Source organism: Oreochromis niloticus, linkage group LG11, assembly GCF_001858045.2.
Source record: "Oreochromis niloticus isolate F11D_XX linkage group LG11, O_niloticus_UMD_NMBU, whole genome shotgun sequence".
NCBI classification, from domain to species: Eukaryota; Metazoa; Chordata; class Actinopteri; order Cichliformes; family Cichlidae; genus Oreochromis; species Oreochromis niloticus.
In genome coordinates this window covers 17,027,586-17,043,316 of record NC_031976.2, presented here as the reverse complement: position 1 = coordinate 17,043,316, position 15,731 = coordinate 17,027,586, and the positions used below count along the sequence as shown (strand labels likewise).

Below are 15,731 nucleotides of genomic sequence, written 5' to 3'. Positions count from 1 at the left end.
TAAGCTTTTCAGCCAATTCTATTTTTTCTGCATATTCCATCCTATTAAATTGAATCAAATGAAAAAGTATCTTTTTAACACTTGTTTTATTAGTTTTAACCTTTTAAGCAAAAATAAAATTATATGCAACAATCTTTAGCTTTAAGAAATTTGTTTAACATTTAATCCTATTTTCTGCATACTCCAGCATATAAAATAAAATAATTGTTTGTGTTTACATTTTCCCTTTTTCAAATAGATGCAAGTACAACATAGCAAAAAATAAATAAAATCAAAGATTCAGCAGCACTAAGTCCTGTCGGTCTTAAGGGGGTTCCTCTGTGAATTTCACATTCCCGTGGCAGCGTGCTAGGTGCCTGCTCAGGTTTGAAGTTCAATTTTTCAAAGTTTTCTTACAGTGAAAGAAAACTTTCGCTGTAGTTTTCTTTCGCCTGGCTGTTAACTGCCTCATTAACAGTGAGGCGCAAACGCCATGTTTTGAGGAAGCGCTCAAGAGGCTCATTTGACCTTTCTGTGGACACTGTTTTTGTCACTTTTTCTGCAATCAAACTCAAAGTAATATCTGTACTTCCAAGGTCGTACCCTCTCCTGCACTCCATATTATCTTCACACATTGATCTACACACATCTGTTGCTCTCACAGACTTCGCACACTCGTACAGTATTGTCTCATTGTCATGAGACACTCTCACAAACAAAATCACAGTTTAGTAATGCAGTAACGCAGGGTGCTTACGGGAAAGTAACAGTAATCTAATTACTTTTTTGCAATAGTAATCCCTTACTTTGCTCATTACTTTTAAAAAAGTAATCGGAATACAGTAACATGTTACTTTTAATGCGTTACTGCCCATCTCTGGTTGCCACCATGAAGCATGGAGAAGCTGTGATAGTCTGGGGGTGCTTTGCTGGTGACATTGTTGGGGATTTATTCAAAATTGAAGGCACAATGAACCAGCATGGCTACCACAGCATTCTGCAATGACAACTGGTTTGCGTTTAGTTGGACTATCATTTATTTTTCAACAAGGCAATGACTTTAAAACAATGACCCCAATCAGATTGCAGCGGTGTCAACAAAGCAAACGGTGGCTACTTTGAGGAATCTAAAAAGATACGACATGTTTAAAGTTATTTATCTATTTTTGTTGTTGCAGCATGATTCCATATATCTTGCATCATGTAATTGATGTCCCCAGAATGTACCTACAATGTAGAAAGTAGGAAAAAGAAAGAAAAAACATTTAAATCAGAAAGTGTGTCCAAACTTTTGACTGATAGTGTGCATGCACATCTACAAGGAGAGCTTTGAAAAACAGGCATTACAAAATGATTTAATTTTGTTGTTTCTTTATGTCATTCTTAAGACAGTGATGGAGACGACCACCGACTCTTTTGATCTAATTGGTACAACTACTGCACCTGATAAAAATGACTCTCCATGTGGTGACAAATATGATGGGCTGAAACAGTCTCTCAACACAGTGTCTCTAATCCTTTATTCCCTGGCTTTTGTCCTCGGTGTGCTCGGGAATGGAGTGGTTATCTGGGTGACCGGGTTCAAGATGAAGAAAACTGTTAACACAGTTTGGTACCTCAACCTTGCTGTGGCTGACTTCATCTTCACTGCATTTCTGCCCCTCAGTGTGACTTACCTAGCTTCAGGTTTCCACTGGCCTTTTGGCAAGTTCATGTGCAAGCTGAACACCACCATCAGTTCTCTGAACATGTTTGCCAGTGTCTACATTCTGGTGGTGATCAGTGTGGACAGATGTGTGTCTGTGGTGTGGCCGGTCTGGGCTCAGAACCACCGAAATGTACGCAAAGCATCCTATGTGAGTCTGTGTGTTTGGGTGGTGGCTTTGATTCTCAGTGCTCCATACTTCATCTTCAGGAACACTGAACAAGACTCTAACAAAATCCTCTGCTTCGACAACTATGCTCTTTCTGATGACTATGAAACACCATCTGTGAAAAAGTTACGACAATTTCGTCATCAGGCCATTATCATTACCCACTTCCTCCTGGGATTTGTAGTGCCCTTCCCTGTCATTGTCTCCTGTTATGCTATCATAATTCATCGTCTCAGAGGTCTTGTTAGGCAATCAGGGCGCCCTTTTAAGATTATTTCTGGTATTATAGTAATTTTTTTCCTGTGCTGGGCCCCCTTTCACCTAATGGTTCTAATTGAACTAGTGAAATTCACATCTGCTACTCACAATCAAACATTAGATTATGTCACAGCTATTGGGATGCCTCTGGCCACAAGTCTGGCCTTTCTCAATAGCTGCCTGAATCCAATTCTGTATGTGTTCATGGGCCATGACTTTAAGGATAAAGTACACAGATCCATCCTAAATGTATTGGTGGCTGCTTTCCGGGAAGAGCAGATACGATCTCACATTTACAGGAAGTCAGTGGACACCAGTCAGAGCAATATGAAGTCAGATTTGAATACTGAGGTATAAGAAACAAAATGAATAAACTGTAAATGTCAAACCATCGTGAAGCAAATATCTTAAAAATTATATATCAAATTACTTTTAGGATTTTTGATAGCTGTAGTATTATGGTATTAGTATATTTAAATCAGACTTGGTTCATCTTCCTTCTTGGTGCAGTTCACTGCAGATGTAAACACACTAATCGCACTCAGGTGTGGACCAAGAAAACTTAGGAGGAGGTGGTCTACATGTTCTCCAATAGCCAGAGCACAGCAGCTTCTTCCTGTGTTTGGAGGCCCTAGCAAAATGCAAAACTGGAGAACAAACAGCCAGAAATGATGAGGAGAGAAAATGCCAGTGGCCTAAACATGTAAAACCATTCCTGTTTTAGGGTTTATCCCATTATTGCACATCACAGTCCACCTGCTGTTAATTTCAGAAATACCAAAGCAGCTGAAACTAATTAACCCCTTCTGCTACTTGAATGACCAGAAATGACCAGATCAACAACCCAGAAGTTTAATTGACTTGATGCTGTAATCAAATTAATAAGTGTTCCTTTAACTTTTTGAACAGTGTATATATGATAACTTTGATTTTATTATTTTTGATGTAGCAGTTGCTTTGTGCAATTATTTTTTTTGTTTTTAACTTCTCTTCTTTGTCTAAACAAACACATGAATACGCTCTTTCTGTCAGTTTTATTCAGCCTCGGTGGCTTCAGTACATGATGATAATGACAGTTATGACTTTTCTTGCTAACCATGATTTATATTATGAGACCATTTGTGCACAAAACAAAGATATTTTTTTGTAAGGTACATTTATAAATAAAAGTCTCACACTCCATGTGTATCAATTCATTCCATCTGTAAGACAGCTAACATTGGTGATAATTTATCATTAATAAATCACCAAAAACAGGACACAAAAATTATTAATATAGTTTTTATCAGAGTATGGAAATGTTTATATACTAAATAATTCACAGATAAAAGACAGCAGTCCTGAAAACACAACAACTGCAGACAATTGAGTTACAACTTCTAATAACTTTAATTGAACAAATCAGTCAGCGTGGTCCAGTTCTTGTCTAATGTGTCTACTACCAGTGATGCCGGTAACGCGTTGCTTAGTAACGCGTTACTCTGAATATGACCACTTTTTCAGTAACGACTAATCTAACGCGTTACTATTTCCATAACAGTAGTCAGATTAAAGTTACTTGTCCAAGCCACTGTGCGTTACTATTTTTTTTTGCAAAAAGATTTGGTTTCTTCTTTTCGTCTTGGCGGATGACAAACGCATACGTGTCGTGAAACGTCATATAAGCGACAGGTCACGTTTCTCGCTCACAAGCAGCCAGCGACGTAAAAAAGTGTAAACAACAATGGAGGGAGAGAGATGTTTGTTCTTTAGCTGAAAATATGGTCACTATTTTGAGTTTCTGTCAACTAAAGATTTCAATATTACGGTTCGTTGTACACTCTGTGTTGGCGAAAAACTGTTGTTATCTACCTTCAAAAACACTACATCAAACTTAAAGAAACATTTGGAGTCGTAGCACGGCACAATCAAACTCACAGAGAGAGTCCCACCAAGTGGTCCAAAGCAGAGAGCCGTGACTTCTGCAGAAGGTCCTACACCACCCAAACAACAAAAGTTGGACTTTGGTGCAAAACCAGTAAGTGATGAAGAATTGAAGAAGTTGGTCGCGCAGTATATTGTAGAAGAAATGCTACCTATAAACACTGTTGACTCGCCCTCGTTTAGTGCCATAATAAAAAAGATCCCTACTTCTGTTAATGCCAAGCTGCCTCACCTAACGACTTTTACTTCTTACTTGGAGAAGGAGTTTACAGAAATGGAGAGAAATTTGAAGGCCGCACTGAATGAGATTGACTTTGTTTCAACTACCGCGGATATTTGGACTGCTAACAACAGAAGCTATATGGGAGTAACGCTCCACTGGATCAGTAGAACCACATTAGAGCGCCACAAGGTTGCATTAGGATGTAGGCGAATTTGTGGTAGACACACGTATGATGTCATTGGTACAGAAATTGAAAACATTCACTCCTCTTATGGATTACTCAACAAAGTAGTTGCAACAGTTACTGATAATGGATCCAACTTTATTAAGGCGTTTCAAGTTTATCATCCTGTCACGGAGTCCGATGATGAGACGGAGGAGGAAGAGTCCACCCCCAAAGACGATGATGTCACTTTTTCTGATCTGTCAGAAATCCTCTCGGCTGAGAATGAAAGTGATGGTCAGCTGTCTCTTCCCCCGCACTGCAGGTGGGCTTCGCACACCATCAACATAATTTGCACACGTGATGTGGAGAAACATTTAACAACCAATGTAGAGAGCAGGGCTGTGTATAGGAGCAGCACAGCAAAATGCACAGCTCTTTGGACCAAATCGAGTAGATCTACACTTGCATCAGAAACAGTGGAAGAAATCAGCAAAAGAAAGCTCCCAATACCAACATCCACAAGGTGGAATTCCTTTTTTTGATGCTGTAAAGAGAATTGCAGAAATCCCCATGGGTGAGCTGAATACTGCTAGGACTGAAGTGCTTCAAAGATCAAGAATACCAGTTCCTGCATGAGTACTGCATGGCCATGAAACCTCTGACTGCAGCACTGGACATTTTACAAGGCGACTGTCCATATGGAACTTTACTACCAACACTTGAAGTTCTGATGCAGAAGACCCAGGCTGTGAAAGATGACCTCTCCAGGATGACTGCAGGCCTTCCAGTTGCCATTGTACAGGTACGCTCCATCTTGAAATTAGTCAAATTTTTTGCTTCATACAATTCACAAACATGGAACAGAATATTATTGCAAAATAAGATTAAAACAATTAAAATGTTTATAAGTAACCTAAAACAAAATTAAATCCATAATATTGATCTCATATTAGGCATGGTTTGCAAGTAATTCAATAACATAATAAATTGTAGGCATAAAAATATCAATTATGTTTTTTAGGCTATTCAGACTCGTTTAGCCGGTGTGCTGGATGACAAAGATGCCCTTCACGCAGCTGCCAGTTGTCCAAAACTCAAACTCCGATGGCTGAGAGATGCAGGAAGGAGGGAGCGAGTAAAACAGCTTCTTCAGCAGAGTGTTGCACCACTGCTCCTGTTGCAAAAAACCCTGCCAGTGTGCCCAGTGCTACTACATCTAGCAGCCAAGGTGAGATGGACTTTTTCACTTTTGAGGCAGAGCCAGAGAAGGAGACCTATTCTGCAGAAAAAGAAGTCATGGACTACCTGATGTCAGGCTACGACCTTCAGATTCTGCACAAGTTTTCAAGCATAAAGACAATTTTTTTAAAAGTATAACACTCCAACCCCATCAAGTGCTCCTGTGGAGCGACTTTTTAGTCTGGGAGGTTTGGTGCTCACATCTAAAAGAAATCGACTTTCTGACAAAAGGTTTGAGAAGCTTCTGTTAATGAGGTACAACCACTGCTTTACTCGCTCCACTCTACTGTTTCCCCCATAACATGCGATGACAACATATACTGAAAAAAAGAGAATAGGCAATCCAATTTAAATAATTCAATTACTTGTAAATAGTTAAGTTTATCAAAGTCACTTAATAAACTTATTAAAGTTGTCAAGTTGATTAACTTAAATCAATTACTTGCAAGGAAGTAAGGCAATTTATTTAAGTTGGACCTGCAGTCTCTTTTTTTTCATAAGATTAGTCCAAAGTTAAAAAAGCGGACAATAGTGCTTACGTGTGGATGGTATAAAAAGTATCTTAAGGGAAGTCAAGAAAGACTCTTTGTTTGTTTGTTTGTTTAATAAAAAGTATTTATGTTAAATGAAGTCAAAGACTTTCTTTGTTTTTTTTATAAAAAGCATTTATGTGAAATGAAGTCAAGAAAGACTCTTATTTTTTATTTTGAAAAAAAAGCATTTATGTGAAATGAAGTCGACTTATTTTTTTTTATAAAAAGTATTTATGTTAAGTGAAGTAACAAGACTGTCTTTATTTTCATACAAACAAGTATTTCTGTCAGGAAAAAAGTTTCAACTTCAACTTCAAATGTCAGGAGATATATTGTTGACATTACTGTTAAAATACACTTCCAATAAAGTGAGTATTGGCAAAACCGGTTGATGTTTTTATGTTGAGGCAGTGGGGAGTGTTATTGGCAGCTTCTGAAAGTAACTAATAAAGTAACTAGTAATCTAACTTAGTTACTTTAAAAATAAAGTAATCAGTAAAGTAACTAAGTTACTTTTGGAAGGAGTAATCAGTAGTCCGTAATATATTACTTTTTCAAAGTAACTGTGGCAACACTGTCTACTACACAGGAAGTGGTTAAAACATCTGTCATTTGTAGAGCATAAATGTTTTTAGTAGACTTCGTATGTATTGGAGTTTGACTAAGCTGGCCTGAGCCAAAGCTTTTATCTGTTTGGCCTGGCACCAGGCCTGCAAATAAGTCATTTAGTATACTGTTAAGGTTCATTTTTGAGGACGAGAGAGATGGTGGAGATCGGAATAACACACTGACCCAGTCACTTGGAGTCAACGAATTTTAATGAACACACGCAGCGTGGGAGATGGACACTGTATAGAAACAGCATCAAAATCTCATATCCAAAACGTCAGAACACAGTATTTATGCATCGGGGTATAACGCCCCCTCTTGCGTCAGATAAACACAATACATGCATACGTCAAATCAAAACCACAATGACTTTTAACATAGTTTAAAAAGAACATCGTCTCGTCTCCATCCAGGTGTCTTCCTGTTGTCCCCGGACGCTCGCTTATCTGTCTGGAACATCAGGCACACGTTCTGCACAAACTGTCACATATGCACGCACAATTTTGCAGTTGCAAGCAAAACATGATTAAACTTTTACCTATATAACTGAGTCTATCTACGATGTGTGTGTATGTGGGTGTATGTGTGTGTCAGCTTCTGCTGCCCTTTGTTTCACCCTTCACTTCATCAGCTAAACCTTGTAACCTTTCCACCAGACAGAAGGCCAGCACGTACACAACTGAAATTATATGTGTAATATATTGAATACATGTTTTAATCAAGAACCTCTACTAAAAGCTTAATCAAAAGATATAGATACATAAAAGATACTAAAGAATAACCTGATTGTTCATAACCTACTCAAAATACTTGCACTCAGACTCTGCTTTCGGTTTCACTTCCTGCCCTGCACACTCTGCAAACCTGCAGTTTCCTGTGAAGACTTTTAGGCCCAGATTATATTCAGAGGTGAGCCTTTCAAATAATGCAATGTAATCTGCCTATAAACATTTTAAGATTATAGATTCAACTTAACAGTTTAAAGTGGTTCTTACTGGACCTGTAATAAAGACTAATATGATACCAATATGTTTGAACATCTGAATGCAATATCCATAGTGTTATTAATAGAATGGTAATGATGATGATAAAAATAGCAGCAAATAATAGCAGCAAAATATCCTCCTACTCCTCACAATACATATGTATAAAAGGTCTGACTGCACAATAGATGTTGGCTAAAATAACAAAAACACAATATTATCTATTAGAAATTAAGTAGCTAACTAATATTAGGAAAGTGAAGTAGTTTCTTTCATACAAGTTTAATTTCCACCTGTCTCACTTTTTTTTATTAAACCCAAAGTTCACTTAACAGAGTGAACTCAGCGTCAGCTAGCAGCACTGGCACCTGGACACAGTGTGATTGATCCCTATGAATAACAGAGCCTAAACAAAGTTTTAGACCATCTGCCAGAAGCTTAGTAATCAGCTTATAGTCCACTGTCAATAAGGCTGCTTGCCTCCAGTTTTTAAGAGCCATTAGGTCTCCTTTCTTAGGTGGGAAGGTCAGAACAGCCCTCTTACAACTCAGTGGAAGTTCTCCAGTCCTAATGCACTCAAATATGACTCCTTTGCAGATCTTTTAAAATAAAGTCTCAAAAACTCTATCCTGGGAGCCTGCGCCATGGCCATCTGAGACAAAGCTGTTAGCAGTTCATCAGGAAGCACAGGTCCATCCAGGAAAGTCTTGTCAGAGTAAAAGATTTGAGGAATGTCTGACAGGAGAAAGTCACTGTCACATTGTTCTGCTTTAAATAAATAATTCAAAGTAAAACTGAACCCTTTCCTCGCACATATCCTTTACATCTGCAATTATTCTCCCACTGGCAAGATTTAGGCAGTGCATAGTTTTCTGTCTTTTCAAGGACAAAGAAAAAGGAGCTGGACGTATCTATTCCTTTGAACACATTGGTTCTAGCTCTGGTGCATGCCCCTTTTGCTTCTTCCAGCAGGTGAACTCCCAGACTGTTGTGGAGCGTCAACAACTGCTGCCTTTTGTCATTGTAAGAGCCCCAACCCCTCCCCCATAATTTATACTTCCAAGCCACTAATACTTTTTTCTAAATCAGCTCATACCCTCTTCAGCTCTGCAGAGGACAGAGCCAAGTATTACTGACAAAATAGCCTATTCTGTACCTTCCCCACATCCCACCAAGCCCAGAAAGATACAAAGGCCTCCTTTTTCTGTTTCTGTACCTGCCAGTCTCTGAACCTAGACAAAAAGAGAGATTTTACAAATGCCTCACTTTGAAAATGCAATGTGCAGACCTATGGACTCTTGGTGATAGAACATAAAATCAAACAAAACCATATGATGGTCTGAAAAACCCAAGGGAGAAATTTCAGCCTTTTTTAGCATGAACAGAAAGATATATAAAAATGATCCAGCCTGGCTCCTGTCATCTCTCCTTCCCCAAGCCTGCACCATGATCGGAAGGTCAGAGGTTCAATTCCCCTGAACAGCTACCCTGAGGTACCCCTGAGCAAGGTACCGTCCCTACACACTGCTCCCCGGGCGCCCAGTGGCTGCCCACTGTTTCACTGAGTGAATGGGTTAAATGCAGAGAGGAATTTCCCCATGGGGATCAATAAAGTATACATTATTATTATTATGTCAAACTTGTTTTATGTGGGTACATAGACCTGAATGTGTCAATAAGGCCTCAGACTCTCAGCATATTACCCAAGAGTCTTGCAGAAACTGGGTGTGGCTCAAAACCCTCATTCAATCCTGACTGGGATTCACAGCACCAAAAGTTTATCTGAATCAACAAACTCTAACTTAGTACTAATCTGATTGAATAAGGCTGCTCCCACCCTATTAGGAGCATGAACATTAACAAACAAAATCTCCTCTTACTATTAAAGATCTTCCCTTATATAGTTCTTTTACAGCTGTAGTGTTGAACTCCAAACCTTATTAATAATATTAATTTTTCCAGGAAATAATGAAAACAGAGAAAAATTTTCTTATTTTTCATGTTCTTCAGGAAATAATTTTTTCCTCACAGTTGGTCTCTAACCCTGACACATCTAAGTCTGAAAGCTCCTCTTCCTCACAGCCTGTCATCCTCACCTCCTCCCTTTCTTCCTACTCCCCTGTCTGACCCCTCCCCTCTTTCATTAACGATTACCTTTTTCTGTAGATGAGGTCTTGTTAGGTTTTGCTTTAAAAATATAAAGATATATAAGTCAGCATCGGTGATGACCCTAAACCCTAACAATAACCTTTATGTTTTGGAGAAAATGTCATTTTTGATGCATGTTAGTAGGAATCGTTACATTCTTTACAGACAACGCAACAATTTAGAAAAAGTAAAACTGAGCATAGGGTTAGATTACTCAACAATGAAGGCTCAGAACTCACAGGCTTAAATGTAATGTTTAAAGTAACTGTGGTTGTGAAAGCCACTTCTGGTGAAGCAGGGTGTGTAGGATGAACGTCATCCTGTGAGATCATAGAGCATTTTTAGAAATGTTGCATTAAAAACAAAAGCAAACTGACATTATTACGGGAAATCCTTCTCATTTGTCCAAATCTGGTTTTGATCTGTTTCCAAAGGTTTCTTTCAATAAATCTTTTTTTAAAAATCGGTTTAGCTTCAATCCTCACATTATGTTTCCACAAGAATCCAACCTTGATGCTGTTGATGTTTTAATCACATGTTACTTTCTGAAGACACACAAGGTGTTTTTTCAAACTTCTTTCACTACAGCCGTCTTACGGCTAATAAAGAGACTTCATTCAGATTACAAAACATGATGCTGACAGAAAACCCATACGGTAGCCACTCGAAAATACAGATGATCTCATTTTGCTTTCAGACTTCTTCTGAAAGCCAAATTCAGCAGTTTTTTTTCTCAGAATGGGTTGAACATACCTCCTTTATATTAATGTGTCAGAGTTTGACCAGTGACTCTTCTGGAGTGGATTCATCAACAACCAACAACAGAGCTTCACTAAAGGTAAATACATACATCTATAGACTACCAGCGATTCTTCATTATCTTGTTTTTATTTTGGTTCCACTCTGTCAGACATAGTGGATAGGCAACTTAACACCATTTGGTTTTTTTGATTTAGTGAAATCAAGTTGCTCAGCTACTTTTGAATCTATCACCTTCTCACCCAACTCCACACAGCCACTGTTAAAAATATGATGTAACTGCCTACAAATGCCATATTTTTGCACATATTCACATTAAAGTACAACAGACAGTGAATATTTTTTGTTAAATCACCCTGTGATTCTTAATTCTTTTAGCTAACTGAGCGCTGACTTCTCATGGTTGTCAGTCAACACAACGCAACAAAACTGACAAAGTTATAGATGCTGCTTTATGAGTGATCCATGCTGGCAGACAAAAAAAGTACAAAATGTCCATGACCTCATTTTCCTACACCTCTCACAGACTGATGACTTCATTACTCACATCCAGTTATAGTTGTATTCCAGTCATGTCCCTTAATTTTGATCGACTCAATGTTCTATTTCGTATATGTTAATAGGAATAATAAAGTAACAACAAATTTCCTCTTTTTAGAAACATAAATCATGAACCTGTCAAAACCAAACATAAAACTATCTAAACTACCTCTTTATATGAATTATCAGTCTGCAAAACAACAGCTGTGCATCAACAGGTGTTTATGCATAAGTAGTGTAACATATGATATAAATGTAGACCACAGTTAACCTGTGTATATAGGTCCAACACAACTTGAGCTTATTTGTCAAATACTCAAGTCATAAAAAAACAACACTACCTCCTTTAATCCCATATAATCGTTTAAAAATCAGTCTTCCTTGGTATAACATAATCAGCGAATATACAAATATGATATATAAATACAAAATTTATTATGCACACAATGCACATGAAATAATATATAATTTTTCAACCAAGACAAAACAAATTCGACATTCTGTGTGGAGTGTACAGTAGTCTTATTTTCATATATTAAAATTACCTTTCTGATAACTTTGCTGTTGTGTTAATTTTTATGTAATCTTATAAATTTGTTATCATCACTCTTTATTTCTTCCTTTTACTTGACTCATTACTACTGATGTCTAGAACTAATTCATTTTCTAAATCTGTCAATGAACTAGTGTTCATTACTGTTCATGGTCTTCTATCAAAAAATAATCTATACCACAGCAGCCAACTACAAATTTTTTCATATGTGCCGCTTTCATAGCCTTGATTACATCTGAGCTATCTGACTTACAAGTGACCCATCCATCCACCCATCCATCCATTCGCTTCCGCTTATCCTTTGGCACTGGAGCCTATCCCAGCTGTCATAGGGAGAGAGGCGGGGTACACCCTGGACAGGTCACCAATCTGTCGCAGGGCAAACACACAGAGAAAGACAACTATTCGCACTCACATTCACTCCTGCTTTCACACCTATGGGCAATTTAGATTAATCAATTTAACAAATGACCCTTCACTGTCAAATGCAGTCAGTGTTTAATTGAAGCAGTTAGTGTTTAAGATTTATTTACAACTAACTAGACATTAAGTAGCAATTTAAAAAATAACTAAATATCATTGCGATTGCAATGCAATTAGTTATAATAGAAAGAAAAAATGAAAAATGGGTTTTACATAAGGCATTGATCTTTTTTTTTATACCACTGCAGGTCCCAAGGCAGTGATGGAGATGACCACTAGATCTTTTCATCAATTCAACACAACCACTGCACCTGTTTACCAGTATGCTGAGTTGAGACATTCTCTCAACACTATGTGTGCCATTTTTCTCTCCCTGGTCTTTGTCCTCGGTGTGCTCGGGAATGGAGTTGTTATCTGGGTGACCGGGTTCAAGATGAAGAAAACTGTTAATGCAGTTTGGTTTCTCAACCTTGCTGTGGCCAACTTCTTCCTTTGTGCATTTCTTCCCATCCCCGTTACATACCTGTTAAAGTCTCATTGGCCTTTTGGCCAAGTCATGTGCAAGCTAAACACCACTTTACTCTTTCTAAACTTATTTGTTAGTGTCTACATTCTGGTGGTGATCAGTGTGGACAGGTGTGTGTCTGTGGTGTGGCCGGTCTGGGCTCACAACCACCGTAATGTACGTAAGGCATCCTATGTGAGTCTGTGTGTTTGGATGGTTAATCTGATATACAGCATTCAATGGTTTTTCTTTATGGAAACAAAGGAAATGAATGACACTAAAGCCAAAATCATCTGCTTCAACAAGTTTGCTCTTCATGATGACTTTAAACCATCATCTTTCATTCAGCTGGTATCAGTCACACGCTTTCTCCTGGGATTTGCAGTCCCCTTCTCTGCCATCGTCTCCTGTAATGCTGTCATAATTCATCGTCTGAGAAGAAGCAGCACTCTGGCCAGGCAATCAAGTCACACTTTTAAGATCATCACTGCCATAATCATTACTTTCTTTCTGTGCTGGGCTCCCATTCACATTATGGGTCTAATTCAACTTGACAAACACCGATCTGCTACTACAAGTGGAACATTAGAGTATGTCCTGGCTATCGGGATCCCTCTTGCCTACTGTTTGGCTTATCTCAACAGCTGCCTGAATCCACTGCTGTATGTGTTCATGGGCCAGGATTTTAAGGATCAAGTCAACAAATCCATAAGCAACGTCTTGGAGACTGCCTTCCAGGAAGAAGTTCCTCGCTCTTATATCTATACAAATGTAACCACTCAGAACAATGAGAAGTCAGTGTCTGACGCACAGTTGTAACGCAATTAAAGGGACTAAGTAAAGCGCTATACAAATACAGGCCATTTACATTTCATGTGACATCATAAATATGTTTCATCCCCAGTTCAAAAGAAATGTAGATACTGTGAAATATATTTTTAAAGAGAAATGTTAAACTTATATTTTACTCAGAATGAAACATAAAAAAACATTTTGAGAAAGAACTCGTGAATTTGAAAACACGTTTTTTTTTGTTTTGTTTTTTTTAAGTTGGGACAGGTTATGTTTACTATCGTTATTGTAATTTTCCAATTCTTTCTGTAACCATTATTTTCATTTTTCTATTAATAAACTATTTTTGACTATAGATGGATATATGTGGATGTAGACTTCACATCTTAATCACTACATGATTAGTGATAGTGACTACATGGCATTTTATTTAGCTTTTTTATTGTGACATCAATGTTCCTTTTTTCTTCAAAGCAATTATAAAGAAAAACATCTGGAATTAATATGTTTTACTGTATATTATTGTTTTACATGTCACTGCGTGCGTGTGTGTGTGTGTATGTGTGTGTGTGTGTGTGTGTTGGTTGCTTGGTTTTGTGCAAAGTTGGGACTCATCCTGGATTCCTGTCCTTGGTCCCCATTTATCTGTAAGTGATCATGCACCTGTTCTTGGAGCAACTTCAGTGTTTGCCAGTAATGAGCAAAGCAAGGCTTTGTGAAAAAAATGACACATTCAAAGCCGTTATGCAACAGTTTCAAAACAATCTGAAACCAAGCTTGACAGTGACACCTACTGGCCACTTTTGCTATTGTCACATCTTGATAATACTCCCCTGTGAAATAATGATGCATTGCATTGCTACCAATGCAGAATTCTCAAGAATGATTAATGCATGTTTTGGAGAAATACCCATAAAAACAAGGAAGGAAAAATGCTGAGACTTAAAGAAAAGCTGTGACTGTAACATACACGTGTATTCTGGGATCTGGCAGCATATTGTATTGACTAGCAACTAGCTGTGTTTTTCGATAGCCCAGGACACAGCTGTGGACTTCTCAGTGTCAAGCAGTGTGCACACCCAGAAGTCCTGTACAATTCATAACTAAAATGGTATATTCAAAACAGAAAATACTTGTGATTGGCTATCAGTGCAGAGAGGCCATGGTTTAAACTTTAGCCCTCCCTGGTTAGTCCTCCTTGTGGCCTTTCTGCAGGGCAATCGTACCTGTCCTCCAGTCAGGGGTCTTGTGCTGTATGAGAAAAGTCCTCCCTAGTTCTGCAGCTGTTACAGATAGGTTTTATCTCTACATTTTTTCCTCTAGGGTAGGGTCAGCCTTAAAGTGTCTGTACCTTGCTGCGGGACCACAAATACAGGAACACCATCCTCCCATAACCCCCACACATTCCTAAGGCAGCTGCTCCTTGGTTATGCTCTGTGTTTGTCATGGTTGGCTGTGTGGCAGGCAGGCAGCAAAAAGGACCCAAAATGCAGGACTCTCAGAGACAGGACTTAAACTGAAAACGCAGCTTTATTGCTGGAAAAACTCTCTCATAAAATAAAATTCACAAAAACAAATCTCAGAACAGAGGTGCTGGACAAACAGACTTAAAAAAAACCAAAAACACACACACACAGCATATTGAGGGTACAACACAACAGAGAGCACAGGAAAACACAGGGCTTATATACACTGGGGAGTAATCAGGGAATGGGCAACAGGAAGGAGACACAGCTGGGAGAAATTAGGCTAACGAGACAGGGGAGAGGTAAAACTGAACACACTGACATGAGACATGAACTTTCAAAGTAAAACAGGAAATAAGAAACAATTCATAAAAACGCACACTTGACACTGAGGGAGACAGGGGCCGTTTCTCAATTCTCAAGTACGCGAGTACGTACTCGCGTTCTCGGCGAGAACGTATCCGCCGAGAACGCGAGCACAGACTCGCGATATGTACAATTGGAACATCTGCGTACGTGATGATGTCACAGGTCCGGAGTTTTTACTGCCGTCCCCTCTTAATTTAACTGTGAGTAACATGTTATGAAGCTTAACTTTAATCACAGCCAAACCGGTTTACTCAGGAACAAATAAAACACTGAAATAAACCAAACACTAACATTTAGAGGTGATCTAAGTGACTTATATATCATTTTTAACCTCAGTAGTGAAACCTCTATTAATAAAAATAGTGTACATGTACATACGTGTACATACC

The 15,731-nt window shown here is 38.4% G+C and overlaps 2 protein-coding genes across 2 annotated transcripts; both read left to right on the top strand.

Moving 5' to 3' along the window:
* The first annotated feature begins 1,373 nt into the window (after positions 1–1,373).
* LOC100707854 (chemokine-like receptor 1) lies at positions 1,374–2,494 on the top strand. The gene has a single exon (XM_019365230.1). The coding sequence runs from the start codon at positions 1,374–1,376 to the stop codon at positions 2,466–2,468; it is 1,095 nt and encodes a 364-aa protein (XP_019220775.1). The 3' UTR covers positions 2,469–2,494.
* Positions 2,495–12,461: 9,967 nt separating this feature from the next.
* On the top strand, positions 12,462–13,534 carry LOC102076817 (chemokine-like receptor 1). The gene has a single exon (XM_005463441.3). The coding sequence runs from the start codon at positions 12,473–12,475 to the stop codon at positions 13,532–13,534; it is 1,062 nt and encodes a 353-aa protein (XP_005463498.1). The 5' UTR covers positions 12,462–12,472.
* The last annotated feature ends 2,197 nt before the right edge of the window (positions 13,535–15,731 follow it).